We start from the raw sequence: 24,769 nt of genomic DNA, 5'->3' as shown, positions 1-24,769 counted from the left end.
AACTATATCATCAATAGCAGTGACTTTGAAAGCAGCATTGATTATGCTCTTACCAGGCATCCGGCAACACCCAATTTAATCACCTCTCAGCCTGAGCATGCAAACATCGAAATTTATACCGATGGCTCAAAAGTGGACTTTAAGGTGGGTAGCGGTTTTGTGGCCTTCCACAATAGCAATGAGATTGCCTCTGGACGTTACCGGCTGGGCAAACACTGTTCTGTACTCCAGGCAGAGTTGTTTGCCATCAAAATGGCGGTGGCTTGGTCAGTCACCAACTACACTAACAACACTGTGGCCATTATTTCAGATAGTGCTTCGTCCATCTCCCTGCTGCAAAGTGCCACCAGTCAACCCATCACCAATGAAATAAAAGATATCATCAACAACACTACCAACCACTATTTCATTTATTGGACATGAGCCCACCAGGGCATGCCCAGTAATGAGCATGCCGATGCCCTGACGAAATCTGCATGAGATGACACCAACCTCCTTATCTCTTATACTAAGCTAACCTCTAAAACCATCAAGAACCTACTTTGGAAGGGTCTTATTCTTTCCTGGTAGCAGGTCTGGAATGATAATAACCATTATACCACATATAATTTTATTTCTCTCATTGAGCCTTTTATCTTTAGCATGTGGTACAAACCTTGCCATCATGCTAGTCAATTCCTTAGTAATCATCGCAGGTTCAACTCATACCTTACAAGGTTCTCTAATGCATCCAATCCTAACTGCTCCCTGTGCGGTGTCGAGGACAGCAGTCGACGCTACTTCTTTGACTGCCCGATGTTAGAACCAGAGAGGTTTTGCCTTAAGCTCACTATTGAGGCACATAGGGGAATATGGCCCACTGGCTGTACAATAATCTTCAACTATGAGGACACTTATGATGCTTTCTTAGCACTCATCACTAAATACTTCGAACAAACCACAGTCAATGCCTACTCCTAGCCTCTCTGCTCTAAGATTACCTTGTCTTCTCTGCCTCACTGCGTCCTATTCATGTCCTTCTGTGCTTGTTGCTTTAGCAACAATCATCTCATCAACATAATAATCCTGTGTATCTTCAAATTTATGTCAATTTACCTGATTGCTAAGACTTAATTTGTATTGGACTGTAAACTTGTTTGTCATTGCACATATATACTGTAAATAAGTACTTGTAACTAATTCCTTTTGAATTAATTGATTATTTGTACTGAATTAATTGTACCTGATATTTAATTTAATTTTTTTAATTTTATTATCTCCTACTAACTATTTTATTCAATCATCAATTGTAAATATCTGTAACAAATTCCTGTTAATCCACTCTAATAATTGTAACAATACTATTTATCTAGCGTGTCATTATTTTCACTGTATCAAACTGGGTTATACCTATGTGGCACCCAATATATGCTGTACCTAGTGTGTTGAATAAAATATATCTGTATCTGTATCTGCACATACATCAGTTATAAAGAGACATTGGTTTTGTTGGTAGCCTGGCAGGCACTGATTGACATAGATGTTTAAATGTCGACATCTGCTAGCCATATGAATGCACATGTGCGACATGACAAATATTTCTTGAGTACCGGATTTGAACGATTCATCGAATATTCGTATTTCAAATTTTTTTTTGTTTTGTCAAAATTCCTTTTAACACCTGAAGAACTCTGGAGTTCGAAAATGTTGGTGGTGCACTTTCTCTTTTGTTTTTTTCATCGCACACTGGTCATCTGTTCATAGAGTACATTGTTTAAACAGGATTTCTATATAAACATTCAATCCAATAACTAAAGCTAAATGATGTGCTGAATTTCTTCCAGAACTTTCTAAATTAAAATTAAAAATTTATTACATTTGAATACATGCAAATGGACAAATATATTAGTTACAAATAAGGAAAAAAGCTAGTAAAATAGTTCATAAATAAATAAACAAAAGTCAGGTAATTTTTTTTTATAACAAAATTTACATACTAACTATTTTCTGTCTTTTGTGCCATTATTTTAGCTCATAAAAATATAATTAAAGCATGTAAAATAGTATTGTTTTCTAATTAATATATTTATTTTTGTCAGACTGCAGAGACTGTTGAAGCTATTGTTCAACAGTTAATGGAGAAGCAGCGAGCTAAGGCTGCTGTAAGGACTCATGAATGTGCCTGTGATAGCACCACAAAGTCAGTGGGAAATACCTCTGAAAATAAAAAATGTAGTCATACATTGCATCGTATAATCTCACCAAAATCACAATCACGCAAAATGAGTTCATCTAACTCAACAGTATCAACTACTACTAATCATGTTTCATCATCCACAACTTTGGTAGCTGTTAGTCAAGCTGGAATTCAGAAAGTGGAAGAAACTGCCAATAAACGCACAGTGGGCACTACAAGAAGTGCAACAACTGTTACTGCCACTAGAACAGGTAGTGTAATTTTAGCTGCACCCTGTCAACCTGTATTGAAAAGTAACAGGCAAAAAGACTTATCTCAGACATCTACAACAGCTACCACATCTTTAATTCTCAATTTATCTCATTTACAAGAAGGAAGTGGACTTTTAATTTTAAATAGTGCTACTGCTGCAACAGAAGTAGGTTTAGCTTCAGCATCTGTTACTCCCGTTACCTTCTTATGTGGTCAAGAAACTGTAACTACCTCTCATACTCAACCAACGACTTCAGTGTTGACAAGTTCTCTCGCAAATAATAATAGCGACATGAGTCACATTGAAGATACTATTGATTGTGATAATCAGAATGAAAAGACTGTGTTTTGTACTAGTCCGAATGGGAAAGATCCTAATTTTGGTAGCATTGCTGATGAATTGCCAAATAAGAAAAAAGATAATCTGAGCTTTTTTGAAGATGCCTTGACAATGCCTCAAGATTTACAGAAGACACCACTTTCTGCCAATATGCTTCCTCCTAAATGTCTTTTATCATCTCAGATCTCAGTGAAAACAGAACCAAATCATTCCAATATTGATCCAGTGGATCTTAGTCCAATGGACTTTATTGACAATGACATTTCAACACCAGACGAAGAAGTTTTTAGTTTAGATACATTTGATATGCTCTCTGATCTCCCTAATTTGGATGAAATTAATCCTGATCTTGCTCCAAGCAGTGGTTTTTCCATGAGTAGTCCTTCAGCACTAAGCATTTCATCTGGTTTAGGTTCGACGGTGAAATCTAATAGCCCACAGTCTATTATTCACTACCGTGATGGAACTGCAAATATAACAGATTATTCACCCGATTGGTCCTATACTGAGGTATGTATATTTAGATTAAAATTAAAATTTTTTTTTTCAAGTTTCTTATTTTAGAAGCATGCTCATGCATCATAAAACCTTTGTAAATGTAGTGACTTCATTAAAATTAGCTTAGTAACATTTGATTTTATTATTAGTATCTTTAGTGCAATTAAAGACAGAGTTGCCATCACAAAATGTAATTTGTGAGATTAGAGTTTTATTAATTCCACTTTTTTCAATATAATTTTGCATAATCTGGTTGATGTCTTGAAGTATCAGCTTACAATGGTTCATTAAATAATTTTAATGAACTGCCCTTTGCTGAGCTGCAATTTAAAAAAATTGTAGACCTATAAATTTCTACTGTCATCCATCTGTGTGTCTGTCCTTCCTTAATCTCAAGAACAGAGTTAAATAGATGGTAGAGACTCCATATACAAAGTTTAGGGGCAGGTGGCCCAGATTAACTATATATTATTTCAATTCAAAAATTTCTCCCTGAACAGAATTAGATAGATGACTGCCATGACTGTTGCTAACAGGAAAAGTATGATGTACAAAGGCAAGATTTTACTGAGCAATTATTTGGCTTCAATTTGAACAGATATACATTATCTTATTGAGGTATTCAAGCTGCAATAGATGCCAAGACTTTTCAATGCACATTGTTGCATATAATAGAAGAGAATGCAGGTGACCACATGATTCCAAAATTTAATATCTGTTTTATACAAAATGTTGAATGATACAGAAACATTAGTATACAAAATTATAGAAACATAACCAAATGATTGCCTAAATAATAATGCTATTAGAGGTAGACATTAGGCACCATCTTTTATCTAAATTAATAATTATAATTTTAATAATTTATTAAATAATTTATAATCATCTGGAAGAAAAGAACTGACTCAGACTGGGGTTTGAACCCGCGACCTTCGCTTGCCATGCAGTGTGTCTGCCAGTTGTGCCACCCAGATCCTGAGAAAGCCTTCACTTCCATTTATTTAAATTTTAGATATAACCTTACATGGTTAATCATGGTGCCAACTGGGGACCCATGGCCTAAGTACAACTCCACAATGGCAGTCAGCCAGCTAACATTTTACCTGGCGAGGTGTGTGTGTGTGTGTATATATATATATATATATATATATGTATATATATATAAACATAACCAAACAATTGCCCAAATAATCAGGCTCTATAATTCCACTAATGGTGCCTAATGTCTACCTCTAGTAGCAAATTACTTAGTATTAATCATTAAATTAGCAGATTTATAGCTCAATTATTTAGATGATTGTTTGATTATGTTTCTATATACATATCTAGTTTTGTGATGTTTGATATACTTATATATGAAGTTGAGAAAAGTTCATTGTTGTGGGATACTGCACATGAAGATTACAAGAACAAAAAAATCTCAGCCTCAGTGTAGATCATTATATGTGCAGGATGGTTCAACAAAAGAATTTTTAGATATTCTGAAATGGTACAAAACTCTGTCTTCTTTAAGATGAGTAAATAAAGTATGAAAATGGCCACACAGATGTTCATTGTTTATTTGGTGAACCCAACAACTTTGTCTGTGTTTAGTTTTTAAATATTTTTATAGTAAACGAGAAATACTGTTTCACTAGCATCCACCTTGTCTGTGACTTTCTTTCAGATCCTGCTTAAAAATGTGATTTGTAAGCAATGTTGGCAAATGTAATGGATGTGTCTCTCCACCCTAAGGTCAAGAACACACGTGTAAAATTTTGTGGCAGAAAACTGAATCAGAAATCATCTTTCAGTTCAGTTTCTGTTTTACGCTTTTATGCCAGAACACACACATGTAAAACTTCTGGCCAAATAGGAAACACCACTGCCACCAACAGTGCTAATTTTATTAATTTTTTCCTCTCATATAGGCTATCTATCCCTTTGTACCTTCCATTTTTTCTCCACTTCCTCTGCTATAATATAGAAAATTTAAATTAATAGATTTATATTCTGAATTCAAATAAAGAACGTGTGATCTAAATACTAGGCCTATATATTGATTCTACTAGACCTACCTATTGTTTGAAATTTTGCATGTATAGCCATCCATAAATGATGTTTAAATACAGTGCCTTTATACATGACACTTATGTGGTCAAATGGATTCGATAAACTCCTCTATTTCATTTATTTTTTGTTTTTTTGAGACCGTCACAATTGTAGGGTTAACCCTCATTGCCGCCATTGTTAGAATAAAACCCACATGTCTACTCTGACATCACAGAAAAGACTTCTCTTTATTGGAGGAATTTTGGCATAAAAATTTTACGACATAAAAAGTAGAGACATGTTCTATTCTTTTTTCAGTTCTGTTTCAGCCAAAATTTCAGAAAAATTTTTACGCTTTCTGTTTTATGCTAGATTTTATGCCAAATTTTGTGTGTTCCTGGCCTAATACTTTTATTTTGCTTGATCATCTAGTATAAGAAAATCTTATGAGACCTGGTGCAAGTAGTTTGGCAACACTGTGAATGCAGCAATACAATAAACATGGTTGGCTAATAGCATCACCAAGTCTGATTTTACCACAGCACCATACTTTTCATAAATTTTATTTTTATCTGATATCAGACATTGAAAACAACAGTGATATACATCCAAATTTGGTGGAATTTGAGTTAATAAAGCTAGAATACACTACCACAAATACAACATGGCAAAGGGGAATGTCAGCGCAGTGCTTGTCCACTTTGCTGCCAAACTTGAGGTTTCTCACTGCTGGGATGAAGCTACACTTTTACACAGGGTTTTTGACTAATACGATTTATGATCCTTGGAGGCTTTAGAAATCTACATGGCTGAGAAGAACAGATTTTTTGTTAACTCTAATGCAGCAATTCTCAACCTTCTTAGCTCTGCGACCTCCCCAAATAGTAAATATAAATAAAATTAATATTTCGTGACCCCCACCCAAAGGAATAACAACAGTAAGCTTTACTATTACTAATTGAATTTTGACTATAATTATAAATGTAATTTTTTTTAAATATTATGTAATCACATTGCACTAATTTTATACATTAAGAAAATACCGACAGTATAAAAAATATAATACAACTATTCCTATTATTTTATGTCACTGCGTTTATAGCGACGGGTATGAACATGCATGTATGACGTGTACATACATGAGCAGTTTACAAGTTCCAACTTGATGTGTAAGTGTTCTTTGTAATTTGATCTCCTTCTGTAATACTCGCTGTGAGAGCATGTTTGAACATACATATGGATGCGTTTGTACAAGTCGTGCTGTTACTAGTATAAAAGAGGCACTGACGATTGCACCACTTCAGTTAAGTTTCGAATGCAAAGCGTGTGTGTGGTGCTTTTATTTTAGTGTGTGGTCAACCATAAAAATGAATTTTTTTTAAATTTCTAAAGAGAAATGGATAAATTTGTGAAAAAACGAAGTGAGCCATTTACATCCAGTGAATTAGTTGGTAAAAAGAGAAGGTTGTACAATGACAGTTATTTAAATTATTTATTATTTAATCCTTTAATGTAATAAATTTTTTAAAGATTCGAAAATTTTAAATGTTGCGAGCATTCAAAAGCTTTATGTTTGAATGTAGAACTGTAAAATTTTCCTGAAGATGATCTATAAAAAATAGGTTGAAAACGTTAGAAATTAAAATTGCTGTAATCTCAGCAAGTGTTCTGGTGTTTGAGTATAGTTGTAAGTAATCTGCTAAGGAAGTGAAGATGGTTTCACCTCATTGGATGGAAAGCCACAGTGCGTTGTTTGCTCTCAAGTTCTCTCCAATGACAGCATGAAGCCATGAAAATTAGTTTGACGCTTTGAAACTAAACATCCGGCTCATAAAAACAAACCCTTGGAATTTTTCGAAAGAAAATTACATACCTTGAGAAATCAACAAACTTCTATTTGTAAGTTAAGCCATTCTAATAAAAGTGTATTTGAAGCATCTTATCTTGTAGCATTAAGAGTAGCTAAGATGTCCGAACCCCATACAATTGCCAAAAACCTCATATTGCCTGCTGCAATTGATATGGTCAGTGTTTTAATAGGTGTGGAAGACATAAAAAAATTGAAAAACATTCCTCTTTCTAATGACACAATATCAAGGCGAATCGATGACAGATAATTCAGCAAGTGAGTTTGAGTGAATTTTTTAGTATTCAATTTGATGAATCAACAGATGTAGCAAACATGTCTCAGTTCTTATGTTTTGTGAGGTATGAATGCGATAGGGACACATCAATCAAAGAAAATATGTTGTTTTGCAAAACAGTACCAGTCATGCAACAGGACAACGTCTTTTTGATGTTTTTTATGTAGCTACTAGAAACTATACTAACATAGATTGGACAAAATGTATTGCAGTATGTAGTGATGGTGCAAAGGTGATAACAGGAAAGAACAGTGGATTAATGAAAATATTAAGAGATCATTTTATACCAAGAGTGGAATGGACGCACTGCTTCCTTCAGAGACATGCTCTTGTCACAAAAAATATACTGGAAAATCTCAATCAAATTCTTTAAAGTTCTGTAAAGTTGGTTATTAAAAACAGACCATTACAGAACAGGCTGTTTGCTAAACTATGCAATGAAATGGGCAAAAATAAAAAATCTCTTCTTTTCCATACAGAAGTTAGATGGTTATCATGAGGGGAGGTGTTAACCCAGGTATTGGAATTGTGAGATGAATTAATGATATTTTTCCAGGATAAACAAATGCCATTCTCATTGTTTTTACAGAATAATGAGTGTATGTTGTTGTTGGCTTACTTAGCTGATGTATTTTCGCACTTAAACGACTTGAATGTGAATTTACAAGGACGTGATAAAAACATTTTATTAATGACAGACAAAGTTCATGCATTCATTAAGAAGCTTGATATCTGGATTATTCGCTTTCAAAGCAAAAATTTGGATATGTTCCCACTCACTTCAGATTATATTGAGAAAAATTTGAATGAACAAGACACTATTATTCACCACAGTTTGAATTGCATGAAGATGCATTTGCATGAACTAAAAACTCAGTTGACGGGGTATTTCCCGGAATATAAAAATGATTTCTCGAAGAGACGGTTACTGAATCCATTTAGTGAAAATGATGATGTTGCTGCTGCTAAGTTATCAGTTGAGATTCACGACCACTTCATCGAAATGTCTGCCAGCAAAACGCTACAACTGCAATTTACATCTGAAGATTTAATTACATTTTGGTTTGTTCGTCGATATGAATATCGAAATTTAGTCACAGAAGCATTGAAAATATTAATTTCTTTTGCCATGTCTTATCTCTGTGAAAAGGGTTTTTCGTCTATGGTTGCGCTAAAAACTAAATACAGGAATAGTCTTTTATCACTCGAAAACAATTTGCTTTTGTGTGTTTCTAACGTAGATCCACATATGGAGAAAATTTTAAATGAAAAACAAATGCAACCATCACATTAATTTCTTTTCTTTACACGTGTACTTATTGTAAGTGAAATGTTTATAAGTTTATAATAAATAATTTTTTCTCATAAAATGATTTCATTATTGTTTCACAACCCGCCTTTAATCACTGCGACCCCCAGGTTGAGAATCACTGCTCTAATGTCATTACAGTACTTACCTACATTCTAGACCACAAGCATGAAAATATTTTATAGATGTGCACAGAATTTAATTTATTTATTATTATGCTGTGTAGAAAATTGAATTATTGAAAGCCTTTCATTTAAACACACACAAGGAGAGTTACTTCCTTTCATTTATTTTTATGCTTTAAACTAGTCATGACTTATCAAACAACTTTTTGAATATATACAAAACACCTATTAGTTGTTAGGAGAAATATTTAATTCAAAACAAACGTTTACAGCCTGATTTACAGGCCATCTTCAGGTAGAAAACGAAATCGGAACTAATACATTCCATAAATGGAATACCAAAATTCAAATCAAAATTAAATGGCCAACGGAATACAAATACGTATAAATAAAATTAAGATAAAATACAAAAACAAAATTAACATAAAACCTCTAACAAAATTACTAATTACAAAAATAAAATTAACATAACACACTAACAAAATTACTAATTATTACTGGTTATGATCTTTAGGAAATTTCTAAATTTTTAGCAAATTTTTAGAAATTTGCTGAAAATCATAACCAGTGATAATTAGTAATTTCGTTAGAGGTTTTATGTTAATTTTATTTTTGTATTTTATCTTAATTTTATTTATATGTATTTGTATTCCATTGGCTATTTAAATTTTGATTTGAATTTTGGTATTCCATTTATGGAATGTATTAGTTCCGATCTCGTTTTCTACCTGAAGATGGCCTGTAAATCAGGCTGAAAACGTTTGGTTTGAATTAAATATTTCTCTCTGCAACTAAAAGGTGTTTTGTATATGTTTATCATTTTGCTGAGTTCTTTCTGATAACTTTCTGAATGTTTGGAATTTCTATTTTAAACATAATTGTATTCTTAGTCAAATGATAAACCAAAAAATCACACTTCTATTTCCTAAGGAGGGCCTCTAAATTGTGGCTGAAAACTTTAGAACTTTACAGTTATTTGCTGGAAATTGCATATAAGTGTGAGATCTGGAATCTTATTAATTTATTAATATTTAAATTATTTTTCTTATGACTATGAAAGAGAACAATGGAGTTTGTGGGAAATTTTATAACTCTTCCTATTAAACCAAACGTTCCCACACAATAACGACGTAAAGTTTACACTTAATGTCCAGATTCGTCATTTGTTTTAGTCCTAACGACAATGTTAACCTCTAAACAATCGGCCTCGTGACATAATTTCCCACCACGAAAGTATAAAAACCGCTTCTTTCCCCCCTCTGGGGAACCTCATTCAATTTGCAGTCAAATGTGCTGCGTAACGAACCTCGGATTACTTATTCCTCGCAGTCGCGAACAATTGACCAAGTGCCTCATGGATAACCAGTGCCCTGACCCAGAACCACGTAGGACCTTCTTCAGCCAGAAGTTCTCTCCTAAATTTCAAAGAGGTATGATCACTGATTATTGTAGCTCTCTATCGACCCCTTACGCAGACTAGAGAATTAGCTTTACAAAGAAAGCTTAGAACTGTAACTAAATTTTTTCGTTGATTTTAATAAATATTGTTTCGTTGTTAAAATGGTGTCTTTACTTGACTGTCGGCCACATCTTATCATCGGCTCCACTGACTTCCTCCACTCACGTAACGTGTAACAAAATGTAACAGCCATCCTTGACAAGTAAGTAGGTCAATGACCTGTTACCGGAAGGAGCCGTCCGATTTTCTCCGACCTCCCCAGGGCTCACATAAGTGTTAGTTTTACTGTTGTACAGTTTGTTTTTACATTTGCTGTTATTTATCAATTTATATACATAATAAATGAAGATATAATATTTGTGAAAAAACAAAAGGAATTTTATGGAACTTTTTCAGCTTTCACAAACTAGACAGGTATGTTATACCATCAAAATTACCTAATTAGTGTGACAAAACTAATTGCTTTGATTAGATATAAGTTTGAAATTGGTGTAATCTAAAGAGAAATTTATATAATTTATTGGCTTAATAATGTATCCATCTTGCATGTGAGAATTAGATTTGAGCACTACTTGTTCTTTTCCACAATTCTAAATTAATCATTAAATGCATTTATTAACAGATTTCAGTACAGTCTGAATATAGTGATAGATCATTTCAATAAATAAAAAATTTGTTAGCTTAATTCTAAAACTAAATTTAAAAAATTATAATCCAGTAATTATAATGGTTATATTTAGTTTTATCCTAAAATCAGATAAATGTTGGTGATTTTCAAATAATATTTAAATATATCATTTAATACTTGTTTTCATTATGGCAGTGAGACACATCACTGAAGTAAAATTTTATATCTTTAATTATTATTATTCAGTAATTAAACTTCTGATGTACAATATACCAAATTCATGGAAATGTGAGGTTTGCCGACTGACTACGTTAGTCAGGATTGTTGTGCGGTCACGACCAACATGTGGGAGTAGGAAAAACTCTGAGATGGGTTCCCCATCATCAAACCGTTTAATAATAATACAAATTTCTTACAACTAAGCTGCCAAGGAAGCATAATCCAATCCAATGGAGGGAAATAAGTCCTTCAAAAAAAAAAAAAGTCCAAATGTCCCGACAGTTGTTTAGGTTCCATCAGTGAAGGTGAAGTGGGGAACGATGGCTCCAGAGTGCACAGTACAACTCGCAGCGATAACCTCCAATGACCTGGTGCACCTGGGCTGGTTCTTGATGGGACAGGAAAATGAATCCTGGGACATTGAACAAGCCCTCGGTGTGGAAGGACAGGAGCACCAAAAATTCCAGGAGAGGAGTGCTATGAAACAAGAACATCACATCCTACCTTCACATGGTTTTTATAAGTTCCTTCTGGGTCCCAGATCGAACATTCCGATAGGTTGATGCTGACTTGACCCCCCCTCATTACGAGTTGTAACGAGATCGGAACCCAGATCGTGGGATGAGTCAATACTGACTGGCAATTCGATTCTTATTGAAGATGTTCGATCTTAGTACTCAAATTCATCTATTGTTTTAATCTGAGTAGTTTGACTTTCTTGGAAATTTCTACAGACATGTCCTTTTATGGACATAAAATATTCATTTATCGTTTTCCCCCCTTTTTTTCTTTGACGGTTTCTTTTTATAACATTTAATTATCATTATAATTATTTTCTTCTATACAAAATTAAAATCCTTTTTCTTTGTGCACATATTCTAGGCCCACTTTCGGAGTTTCACAGAAATGGCTTGCTTCTTACAAAGAAATATTTAAAATTTTTATCTTTCATTATTGTAATTATTATTATGAAGATATATCATAGTTACAAAACATAGCCTACTTTTCATATGCAGTATCTTTTAATGTACACAATCGGTTATAAAAATTGAAATGCCAACTAAACTTTATTGTATGTGAAATATAGACTTTATAACATGACTTTCTGATCTGTCTTTATATTTTGTTTAACTTCTATTTTATAATTGTTTTTAAGTAAAAAAAAGTTAGAATAATTTAAGATATTTTGGCATTTAATATAAAATAATTATAAATAAACTAATCATTAATTTTTAAATTTTAATATATTCAAGAAAATGATGGATTTCAAGTGATTTATATATTATATATACAGTAGACCCACGGTAATCCGGCACCCCTTATAATCCGACATGCCTATAACAGTACATACAAAGCCCATTTATTACGGCAAATCTTCAACAATGCATGCTTAAGCATTTAATAAATTTACAAAAATATAAATACAACTTTTTTACAAAGATAAAACCTTGCTTTAGTCCATCTTTTCGTCGTTCACACTATCAGCAATCCATAAAAAGTTCTGGACTACAAGGGGTCGGTGGCAGCACTCTATAGTCCGACAAATTCGATCATCCAACACCGCCTTGCAAAACGTTTGTCGGATTACCGCAGGTCTACTCTAAATACAGATGTACTGTATGTATTGTACATCTGTATTTATTTTCTGAATTCTATAAAATTTATTTTTATATTTTCAGGGAGGAGTGAAAGTCTTGGTCACAGGACCTTGGTATTCAACTTCATCTCCCTATTCAGTATTATTTGATAGAATTAGTGTTCCGACCACTCTGGTGCAGAGTGGTGTATTAAGGTGTTACTGCCCAAGTAAGTTTATTTTTAATATATTCTCAATTTTTATTAACTTGTAAGATTAACAATTTTATCCAATAAATTTATTTACTTTAAAGGTCACGAAGCTGGATTAGTTTCGTTACAAGTTGCCTGTGATGGCTTTGTTATTTCCAATTCTGTAACATTTGAATACAGGCATCAACCTTCTTCTATTTCCCAGAAAACAGACAATTGGTTTGATGTTGAAGGTAATTTGAGTTTTCTGTTTATCATTAAGTTAATTCTATTAACTTTTTTAATAATTTTTTTTTTTAATATTAGAAACTACTTTGAAATTCTCATTGCTGGAAAGATTAGAACTAATGGGAGGAAAAATTAATTTTAACAATCAGGATAAAAATGAAGTTTCTTCATTATTTTCACAGGTATGACATTTTTAAGTTTTTCACTTATATTTATTATTATTATTATTATTGATTTATTTCTATTAGATGAATCACAACAAACAGATCACATGTTCGTGTTGACTAATATTTGCATCAGGTTTTTTCCAAGAACATAGGATGTTGTAATGTAGCTGTGTACAATGTTCACAGACCAAAGCAGTGCAGCTTTTTTTTTTTTTTTTTTTTGAAATTGACAGATGTTAATTTTGTCAATGTTAATTTGTTTTAAGTGCTGCCTCGGGTTTTTGGAAACTGCACCCACTGTGCTGATAATCACTAGTACTATTGCTGCTGGTTTGTGCCATAATTCAAGTCTATGTATCTTGTAATTTTTTCTTGTTCTTTATCATTAACCCTACTGTCACCAGGCATTGCAACATCAATAATCCACTTCTTTTTCTTCTCAACAATGGTTATGTCTGGTTGTGTTGTGTGCACTAGGTCTTTATTGGTTTGCAATCTGGTCCTGTAAAATTTTTATCTGCTCATTTTCAGTGACATTTATGATATTATCCTACCAGTTGTTTGAGGTGGGTAAACCATAGTTTTCACAAATGTTTCAGTAAATCATCTTGGCAACACTGTTGTGCCTCAATTTGTAATCAGTCTGTGCAATCTTTTTGCATGAGCTGAGAATATGGTCTATGGTTTCATTTGATTCATTGCACAGTTTGCATTTAGCATCAGCTGATTTTTCAACTTTAGCTTTAGCATTTGTTCTAATTGCTTGTTCTTGTGCAGTGAGGATAAGGCTTTCAATTTCTTTTTTTAATGTTCCTGTTATCAACCACTGCCAAGTTTTGGTTTTGTCCATTTTTCTGTCGATCTTTTTCAGAAATTGGCCGTGCACTACTTTATTTTGCCAATTTTCTGCTCTGTCCTTTGGTATTTTTTGGCAATATTTTTTTGTGCTTTGAACCTGAGCAGGTTTCAATTCTTCACTTCTGTTAGTGCCCATTCTTGGCTATTGTTACTGTAATCAACTAGGGCATGTTTTTCTTCTTCCACTGTTTGATGCATCTGCAAAAGACCTTTGACCCCAGATTTGCGGGGCAGGTACAACAACCTGTTAGTGTCATTGTGTGTATAGGGCATAGTGAATTGTCATCAATTTTCTTGTTTTCTGATCTAGATCATCTAAATCAGCCTGCATCCAGTTCACAATGCCAGCAGTGTATCTGGCAACTGGAATAGCCCAGGAATTCATGACCTTTATTGTATTGCCTCCATTTAGCTTTGTCTTCAGGATTTTTCTGACCCTTTGGGTGTATTCTTTGCTAACAGTTGTTTTTACTTGACTGTGTTTGATGTTTATCTAACTCAAATATGCCAAGGTATTTGTAGGCCTCTTGTTGGCTATTTTTAATAACTTGACCATTTGGTACTTTTATTCTCTCACTTTTTGTCAGTTTTTCTTTGGTTATAGTCATAGCAATAGACTTTTTCCAATCCAAATTCCATTGAAATGTCTGAACTGAAAATAAGGACTGTGATGGTCAATGAATGAATTTCACTTTCTGATTTTCCATAGTTTCAGGTCATCCATACACAGCAAATGAGAAATTTTCTGAGCATTCCTAGCTGTTTGATATCTCATATTTGTTTTCTGCAGGATCAATGACAATGGTATTATTGCTATGACAAACAGAAGAGATGACAATGAGTCACCTCGGAAGATTCCTCTCTCGGTGTTGACCATTCTGTATTTTTCATTACCAAAAAGCAGTTCTGTCTTACACTTTTCCATTGTTTTTTCCATGAATTTTATAAGATTTTCATTTACGCTGATGGTTTCCATACATTTTATGATTCACCTGTGAGGTAATGAGTCAAAGGAACTGCATCCTCAGATTTGCAATAAATATGGAGGTTTCATTGTCAATAACACATTCATTATAGGTATTAAGGAAAGTTGATGAAAAAGAAATTGATTGAATCTCAAGTTGATAGGAATAATAAAGTATTGATGCAATAGAAAAATGAAGCAGCAGCAGCATCATTATTCTATCAGGCTGCTAACTTACATATGAACAACTAAAGTAGCATTCCATCATCATGCATTTTATTGTATGATTAATACACAATTAAGACTATACAAATGAGTCTCTTGATGTTCTTTCTCACACCTCAGGAAAATAAGTCTTATGGTGGAGTCGACCTTTTATTAGAGGCTACTCATTAATTTTACAATTGTAATCCTAGTCATTTTATCAAATGTTTATTGTATGATATTTGAAGAAGACTAACCAAATGTGTGAAAAAATTTTGTGATTAGGATGGTGTTAAATGTGCCTTACCAAGAATTACTATGTGAAAATTGATCAGAAAGACAAATTCTGGATACATTTTTTTAAAGAAATTTCAAATCTTAATGGGTAATATTGTTTTAAAGACAAATGTTTTTCAATGCTGAGAAGGGTTTATTCTATTAATTCATCATATCACTTACAGAATTCATGGAATCTGTCCTCCTAATTTACTTGTATATGAGTAGGAAACTGTTTTTTAGTATGTGAGGCTCATGAAAACATGTATGTCACTTGAACAGAACCCACTGAACATAGTAAAAATGTCTAAAATGTTCATTAAATGAGAAAATAAAAAGATAGAATCAAAAAACTTTTTTGTTAGGTTAGGGAAATTAAAATAATGTTAAAGTATTATACACTTATTTTTTTAAAAACATATTATTAAAATAATTTTATTGTGTTTTGAATAGGTTATGTTTGGAAAAGAGAATTCGTTTGAAGATCGATTAGTAACATTGTGCCAACATTTAATGAGTGCCACATGGGTTCAGCGTTACGATGCAAGCCCTCTGACGTATTCTTCTTGTCCTGGATTAACGTTACTTCATTTAGCTGCAGCACTTGGTTATAGTCGTCTAGTGTGTTCCTTGTTACATTGGCGAGCTGAAAATCCATCTCTCATACTCGAAGCAGAAGTCGATGCATTAAGTAGAGACAAACATGATTGCACTCCACTGGTAAGGTTTCATTAATTTAATTTTTTTTTTACAGTTTATTAATATATTTTCAAGAGTTTTATATTCTGTCATTGAAATATCATATTTTCCTGATTTATCCTGGAGGGGAGTTTATTTTTAAAACATATATACACCTGGGATTTGAACTCTTGGAATTTTTTCAAGGCTAGGGTTTGTTACCTTGCAACAGGAGATGAGTGAGTAAAAATTGAAAAAAAATCTAAATGTACATTTTTGAAACTACCAAAACTATTTATTGACTGTATTTATGGGTTAAGTACAATATTTGAAATAATTATTGTTTTCATAGTTAACCAGATTCAGTTTCTTCCAATTTGGTTGTTATATTGTGATTTGTCATCTTGATGTCACTGTTGGAATCAGGATTTTGGCTACCATCTTTAATTTGAGTTTTCCTAATTACCCATTGCTGATAAGTTCTTCATTTATGAACTCATTTGTGACTTTCCCATGCTCAATATTTGACAGTATTTATAATTTTGTTTGCAAAAATGTTCCAGTGAACCTTAGAATAGAATGCTATTTGACTCTAGACAATTTGAAGAGTTATCTCTTCAGTTTTAAATTTCATGTATATTGCTCTAAACTACATTATCTTATACTTTGCAGTACGTCAACGTGTTTCTCATGCTGAGGTTTATTTTTAACAGCAACTTAAGTTCTTTGAGGTTAATTGAGAAATATGGTACTTTAATTTACAGATATACTATTTTTATTGTCAACTTATTAGATTTATTTTAAAATTATATTAATTAATAAATTATTTTAAATAATAATTGTAAAGTTATTTAAAAATATGATAAATATTACATCAATCATTGAACAATTCTCAATTATTGGGACCCTGTTTATTAATTTAGATGTTGATAGTGAAAAACCTACAAAAACAATTATATATAAATAAATTATAATTACTGAATATCTGATTACAAGTAAAAAATTTTGACCAGAAATTTGACTGTTAAATTACAAGTAACTTGACACTAAACTTCAGTTTCCTTTACAATCCAATCTCCTTTGTGAGAGAACAAAAATACTTATTTGCCACCATAGCCAGTTGACCAAATGCTGAAAAGTCAACATTGATTACAGCATCATAGGTAAGAAAATTGAAATTCTTATTTCCAATGTGCAGACGACCAGAATGCAAATAAGGAGTTTTGAAATATGGGATAATTTGTATATTATTGCATATTGGATACTTAAAAACAGGTAAAAACAACCTCATTTGTAAATTGTATTGATATTGTCATCATTTTGTCTGTTTTTGCTACATCTCTAATTTGAATGTTCTAGACATGAATGCACTTTTAATGAGTATTGCTGTTTAGAGAAAGTGCCTGTGAATACAGCCTGTTGTTTAATTATTTGTAATGCAAATAATCAAAAAATGGAAATCTGTAATTCTGTATTAATAAATTTGAGTTGGTAATTAAGCAGTTATAAATTACATTATTTGCTTAGTAATTCCATTTTCATCAACAAGATTAAGTATTTTTCATTTATCTTCAGATGATTTGATGATAAATATCTCAAAAAAGTTTAATCAAAAATAAATTTTTAGACACTAAAACTTTTTAGTTCATTTATTAACAAGATTATTTAAAATATTTCTATGAATACAAATCATATTCTAGAACAGTTTTATTTTAAGGATTGATCAATTCTGAATGTGGACTTTTTCAAATTAAAAATAATCAATAAAACATCGTACTACAAAGGTAATTGATTAAATTGATTGATTAAATTACTTAAAACTGTTTGAAAATAGATATTTCAGAAAATTATTTGACTGACTGACATTGTTAATAAATAAAGTATAAATCCTAGGACTACACATTTCATTCATTCAAAGAAAGAAATCAAGATTAAGATAGAAAAAAATGTTTTTGGTACAGAATGATGTATATCACATTGATGTATGTATCGAATTTTATAATTGTCTAAACTTAGCTATACCTTAGGTGGTTAATTTTATTATAAAAAAAACTTTGATTTTTGTTAATTATTTATATTTAGTATATAAGTATTTATTTCACAAAGTTACAATAATTATATACTAAACATACAGGATAGGATGTTAAAGGAAAGGCCTGACTCAATGGTATAGCCTTGGGAAGGAAAGGAGGATATGTATGGTTAAGTAGAGAGTGAGGTGGGGTGAGAATGAGAAGGAAAAGAGGATCACAGAGCATCTGCTGGGAACCAATTGTGGGATGCAAATGATACAGAAGGGACCGCATGTGGGTAATATACAAGTAAGAAGGTTAGACATGACAATAACCATTAGTGGGGGCGGTCTACAGGTACCACCATAACAAGAGAATTACGTAGAACTATGGTTAAACATAAAACAACAGATAACCATAGACTAATGGTTATATGTGTAACAAAGGGTATACAAGTTATAGTGGTTATACATAATACAATGGATAGATGAATGACAATAGTAGCCTTATATCATTGGATATATAAGTTACAATGGTTGAATATGATAAGAAGGAGATCGTTGATGCCATAGATAAACAAGATACAATTCACTAGGCTGAGTAGCAGTAGGGTAACACAGCAAAGAGGATATGGAGTTACAAGTTGCTTATGTTGGTCTGCAGGTGGTTCATAAGATTAAGGTTCTGTACAAAGTTCATAAAGACATGGTAGATTCTCCTGTTGTCCATGAAGGTATTTAGATTGCAGGGCCAGTGGTGTCCGTCATTTTCCACCAGTTGTCTCATATGGGAGCAATGAGTAGTATGTTTAGTGCAAGTAAAGATTAGATGGTGGGGTCATCACCTTCTACACCACAATTGCACAGACCATTGCCTTTCTTTAAGAAACGACAAAGATAGGCCCTGAAGTTACCATGCACTGTCAGAATCTGTGTGAGAGCATGTGTAGTATCTACATGTTTGTTAAGCATCCTATTGTTAACATTAGGGATGAATTGATGAGTGGTGTGGCCAGTGTTGCTTTTATCCCACTCTTCCTGCCACCTGACTATGATGATATTATTAAGTTTGCTGCAGAGATAGGACATTGGGAGTGACAAGTGACTGCAATTTGCAGCAATATCCTTAGCTTTTTTGGCTAAGTAGTCAGCTTTATCATTCCCGAGGTTGCTGGAGTGCCCTCTCATCCAATACTGAGAGGGCACTCCGGCATACTGAGGCAGCTACATCATCTGATGTTTTAGAACCATCAGTAAAGAAGTTGAGGCCATTTGGGATAGAGGTTTCTTTGAGGTAAAAGTTGCTAGAGATATTACTAGCTAGGTGTTTGTTCTCCATATTCATGTTAAAGTCAACACCATTCTTAGCAATTTCTTTGACAAGAGAGTGGGTAAGAGCAGGAAGCTTAAGGTCAGAGATGATTTTATGGAGTTGATCTTGATTGATGTCTGCTGTGATCATCTTTATGAAGAGGTTCTTAATATACCTGTATAAGATAGTCAAGTGAATAGGAAGTAGCCCTGCAATAACCAATAGGGCATCCATGGGGGCTGTCCTATAGGATTTAGTAATTGCAGTGGCTGAAGTCCATTGTGCTGAGAGGAGTTTATGGCAGATGTGGGTATTGCAACAGCATGGTCCCATACCTCACCACCATACGTGAGAATTGGCTCTATGGCCCCCTTGTAAATTGTCCTACTGTTTTGATGGTTTAAGCCCCAGTAGTTGTGGGTGATGCACCTAAGTGTGTGATTGATTCTTACAATCTTGTCGTAAGTATAGTGGATGTGATCCCTCCAAGTAAGTTTTGGGTCTAGGATCACATACTAAACATATACAAAATACATTAATAATAATTTTGATATTGCATTATTATTATTATTATTATTATTATTATTAAACTTTACTATTCAATTTAAATCTTAAATATAATAATCATGAAATGGTAATAAAAACAAGATTTATACAAAGTTATGACTTTTAATTAAGTAGCACAATAGTTGATTTTTTTTAAATTTAAGGCTTTTCATATTCTTAACAATAATTGGACTTGGATAAAAGCAAATCTAAATATATATCTAGGTTTTATTTATATAATTACATAAAATAAGTTTGAATATTTGTTACAGTTTAAACTGAATGAAATTGGCATGATAAAAAAAAGTATAAATGATGCATACTTTTTAGATGTGGGCTTGTGAACGGGGCCACAAAGAAGTAGCTTTGTTGCTTTACCAGTGGAACAGAACAGCTGTTAAAGTGACAGACACTCAAGGAAGAAATCCCCTTTCCATGGCCAAAGAGAAAGGTTACGATGATCTGGTTGAACAGATTGAAAAAACTGAACAATCTCTTCAAATTCAGGATCTTGTTAACACATCTGGAACTGATTCACTATTACAGAGGTAATATAATCTGTATATAATGTAAAGTTTTAGGAGAAACCTATATATGTAGTGTGTATGTGCATTTTTGAAATACTTGTTTACTGATACTGTATATGAAGTTAAGATTATATTGTCATTTGACATTGTGTCTATTTTAGTTTGTATGAAAAATTTTCTTTTTTTTTATCGTGTTACATTAAGATAGTTAAAATTCAAATTGCACTATCTTATAATATAATCGAGATTTGATGATGATGATGATGATGATGATAATAATAATAAGTGCAGAGCCCAAACAGTTAGGAGTTAAAAGTTAAAATTTGGTACACAGTCAGGGTACGTCATGAGAATGTACACTAACAGAAGGGATTTTTTGAAATCACTCGTGGGGAGAGAGAGGATTAAGGCTTATCCTAAGAAACAGCTTCTACTGTACTATTTTAGATGCGATTTTTTTTTATTTTTAACTGTGCTTCAATAGGGTACACCATGAGAATGCACCCTAATAAAAAATTTTTGGAAATCCTGCAGGGAAGAGGTAGAGGGTTAAGGATTATCTTGAAGAACTCAGCTTCTGTTGTACTATTTTAGATGTGGTTTTTTTGCATTTTTGACTGTGTTTTAGTAGGGTATGCCATGAAAATGCACATTAAGAAGGGATTTTTGAAAATTCAACTCTCCCAGGGAAAAGGAAGAGAGAGTTAGTTTTAGTCAGTATAAAATGTAAATACAGTAGAGCATCGTTTATCTGAAAATCGGTCAACCAAAACATCTGTTAACTGAAAGCTTTCCAGTCGGACTATGTCGTGCTGAATCGAACGTTTTTGATACTAGATTAACTTCTAAAGTATAATTTTTTTGTTTTTATATTTTTCAATATATTTATTTTGTTTGTACAGAATAAATAAATAATTTTTAACGATACAATAGCCTCGATTATTATTATAAAAATTTTTGTTAGGCTTAAAATCGACGAAAATTCAACACGAAGCGACATGCAATGGAGAAAAATTTCAACATCGGATAGGTTAATATATTTTTTCGTACATAATCGGTTATCTGAACAACCCCAGTCCCCAATTGATTCGGATAAATGATGCTCTGCTGTAATAAAGAAAGTAAATAGTGGCACATATAGTATACATTTTGGAAATTAATAAATATTTTAATCATTTCCACTGTTTGGGTAACCCAAAAACAATAAATCCAAAATAAACGAATTTAAACAAATTTTCTTAGATTTTAGAATTTAAAATTAATCATTTTATTCAAGTAAGGTTATCATAGTTCTTGCACCTGGTGAAAACAGGTAAGATTGTCTATAATGTAATAATCTTAATCTTTGCTACTGTTCTGCTTGATCAACGCTGGGCTCATCTGCTAGTATTTAATAATAATTTCTCTTAAGACATAACTAGTAATTTAACTATTACTTCAAGTTACTAATTATGTATATTATACATTTTTTAATAATTTATTGATGAAGACAAATATAAGTGTTATAATTAATATAGGGAATAAAAAATTTCATTGAGTTTGTACTGGATGAATGTTAGAATTATGATTTGAAATAAATACTATTAATAATGTTACTGATATTAGTGTAATTTCTGATTATATTTACCAGTTCTTTTCATTGGAAAAATTTATTCAGTGTATTATATCATTGCAAATATAAATTCAAGTTTCCAGTTCCTATTTATCATGTTGATTTTCAAATATGAGTTAAATGTAATAAGCTGGGGATTTTGATTCAATTGTAGTTGGTGCACCTCTACCAGATGCCATCTATGAGTTTCTTGTCAAATATGGTCTCACTTTTAGTGATGGAAACAAGAATATTTGTAGTAAATAGATACTGCATAAATAATAGGTATATAGTTGGTATCTGAAATAATAATGAAAAATAAGCTATAGTGCTAGAGAATAGAATTTTTTGACAGAAAAATAATACAAAATTAACTCAATATACAAAATACTCTGTCATGGAAGCTTCAATTTCAAATGTGATGTTTTATTGAAACACTTTTCTGTAGCTAGCTTCTCTTGGCATGCTACAGAATAATAATGTGTTTTACAGCTTTTTTAAAATTTTTTTGCAACATAGCATGATCAAGTAGTTTTTTTTCACTGGATGGTATAGCTGTGTGTAAATAATGAAATTCATCTTCAGTCCTAATTCTCTATGCAGTATTTCACATTGTCTCCAATCAAACATTTAATGATTTTTTTTTCTTCTGAATTTCACTTCTTATGGTTTAACCAATTGTTTAATAGAAAAGGATGTATACACAATGAATAACTATTTCAAGAATGTGTAATGCAGTTTTTTCCAATTGATGGTTTCTACTTAGTGCCAAATAATAATAATAAAGCATTTGATCTGATCGATCAATTTCAAATATTTCATCTCTGTTTATAATCTCTGTTTGGTTTTATCTGAGTTGATTTGTGTGAAGAATTTTGTTTCATATGCTAATTACGTGATAACTCTGGGTATTTTTTGAACAAAAATAATTCTTTAATTTTTCTGCCAAATTCATAATAAAAGTAAAATTGTCTTGCATACAGTAACATGTCTAATTGGGATTGGTGTTAGGGAGCATTTCACTCAATGAAAGTTATGTAATTCTTTGGACAATGTAATTTTTATAAAACTTATTAAGCAATTTTTAAATAACAAGTGTTTCAAAAATATTTTTTCTATCATTATATATATCTTTTTAAATTTTTAAAAATTAATTTAAGAGTATTTAAACTTTTTTCAAGGTTTGACAATTCTACTGTTCATATAAAAGAAGAAAAAGTCACTTCTCCTTGTTTTATGGATACAGGTAAAATTTGTTTTATCTTATATTTCTGTTATAAAATGCTTTATTTTAAAACATTGTTTAATTGAAAAATTTAATATTAATTTTTTTTTATTAAAAATATCAAAATCTAATTATAAAAATAAAACCTTGTATACAATTTTCAATATTTTGCAGCAAGTAATAATTATTTTTATACATTCATAATTCTCATTTTTCATTGAATTTAGATTTCATTCCTTTAAATCTTATGAATTTCATTTTGAGATACAAAATATTATACAGTAAAGGTTCATTAATTCAGAACCTAAGAGACCAGAGTGGCTCTGGATTATCAAAACATTAGACTATTGGATGTTTTTTTTTTTTTTTACTAAATTCAGCAAGTTATATGCAATCTGAATGTTTCAGACATTGCAGACATTGAGTGGTGACTCTGAAAGTTTTGTTATACAGGAATACTGTAAGGCCTGAAACAAAATATTTTTTATTTATGCACTTACGTAATCGCTCCTTCCAAAGATCAAAAGCATGACACCACTCATTTACTTGGAATGCTATCAAAATACTCTGTCATGGAAGCTTCAATTTCATCCTGTGTTAAATTTGCAACTCTTCAAATGTTTTTGAAATCGAAAAATAGTCAGAACTCACACAAATAACAAATCTGGTGAATATGGTGGATGTTGAATGATTCTTATATTATTATAAGCTTGAAGGAAATCAGCAGTCTTCTTGGCAGTGTGTGATGAAGGATTATCATGATGCAAAATTTGACTCAAATTTCCAGTGATTCCAGAATTCTAGGAAGACAAACCATAGTGTACCAATTAGCTGTTACTGTCTTCTGTTCATCAAGCTTAATTGCTTTTGCCAGATCAGTGCTGCTGAAAAAACAGCAAACATGACTTTTTTTTTATTTCTCTGCCTTTTCACAGTTGTTGGAATTGAATCATCTTTATGAATCCATACCTGACATTCTTGACATGTGAGACAGTCATAAAATGATATGTATGTCTCATCATCTGTGACAATCTTGGAAATAGTCTGGTGTCCCACCTTGGTTCAACATTTCCAGAGTTTTCTTAGAGATTCTGACAGGCTCTGACTTTTGGATATCTGTCAACTCATCAAGACGCTACCATTGTTTTAACCATAACTCTTTATGCCGAATGTCTGCAACTGAAGAGTTTCCAATTTATAGTCTCTGCTGTAT

At 32.1% G+C, this 24,769-nt stretch overlaps 1 protein-coding gene across 3 annotated transcripts in view; it reads left to right on the top strand.

Annotated features, from left to right (window-relative positions):
- The window catches only part of Camta (Calmodulin-binding transcription activator), a 147,014-nt gene that overhangs the window by 87,295 nt on the left and 34,950 nt on the right, over nt 1-24,769 (top strand). For all 3 annotated transcript variants that reach the window (XM_067271560.1, XM_067271559.1, XM_067271558.1), the window contains 7 exons: nt 2,079-3,278; nt 12,861-12,987; nt 13,071-13,202; nt 13,276-13,379; nt 16,120-16,386; nt 20,544-20,761; nt 23,513-23,577. In XM_067271560.1, coding sequence (XP_067127661.1) covers nt 2,079-3,278; nt 12,861-12,987; nt 13,071-13,202; nt 13,276-13,379; nt 16,120-16,386; nt 20,544-20,761; nt 23,513-23,577 — 2,113 coding nt within the window. The remainder of the gene's footprint in view (nt 1-2,078; nt 3,279-12,860; nt 12,988-13,070; nt 13,203-13,275; nt 13,380-16,119; nt 16,387-20,543; nt 20,762-23,512; nt 23,578-24,769) is intronic.

Source organism: Centruroides vittatus, unplaced genomic scaffold, assembly GCF_030686945.1.
Source record: "Centruroides vittatus isolate TY-2023 unplaced genomic scaffold, ASM3068694v2 contig_4, whole genome shotgun sequence".
Taxonomy (NCBI): Eukaryota; Metazoa; Arthropoda; class Arachnida; order Scorpiones; family Buthidae; genus Centruroides; species Centruroides vittatus.
Note: the sequence above shows the minus strand (reverse complement) of the source record. Positions and strands in the feature narration are given on the sequence as shown.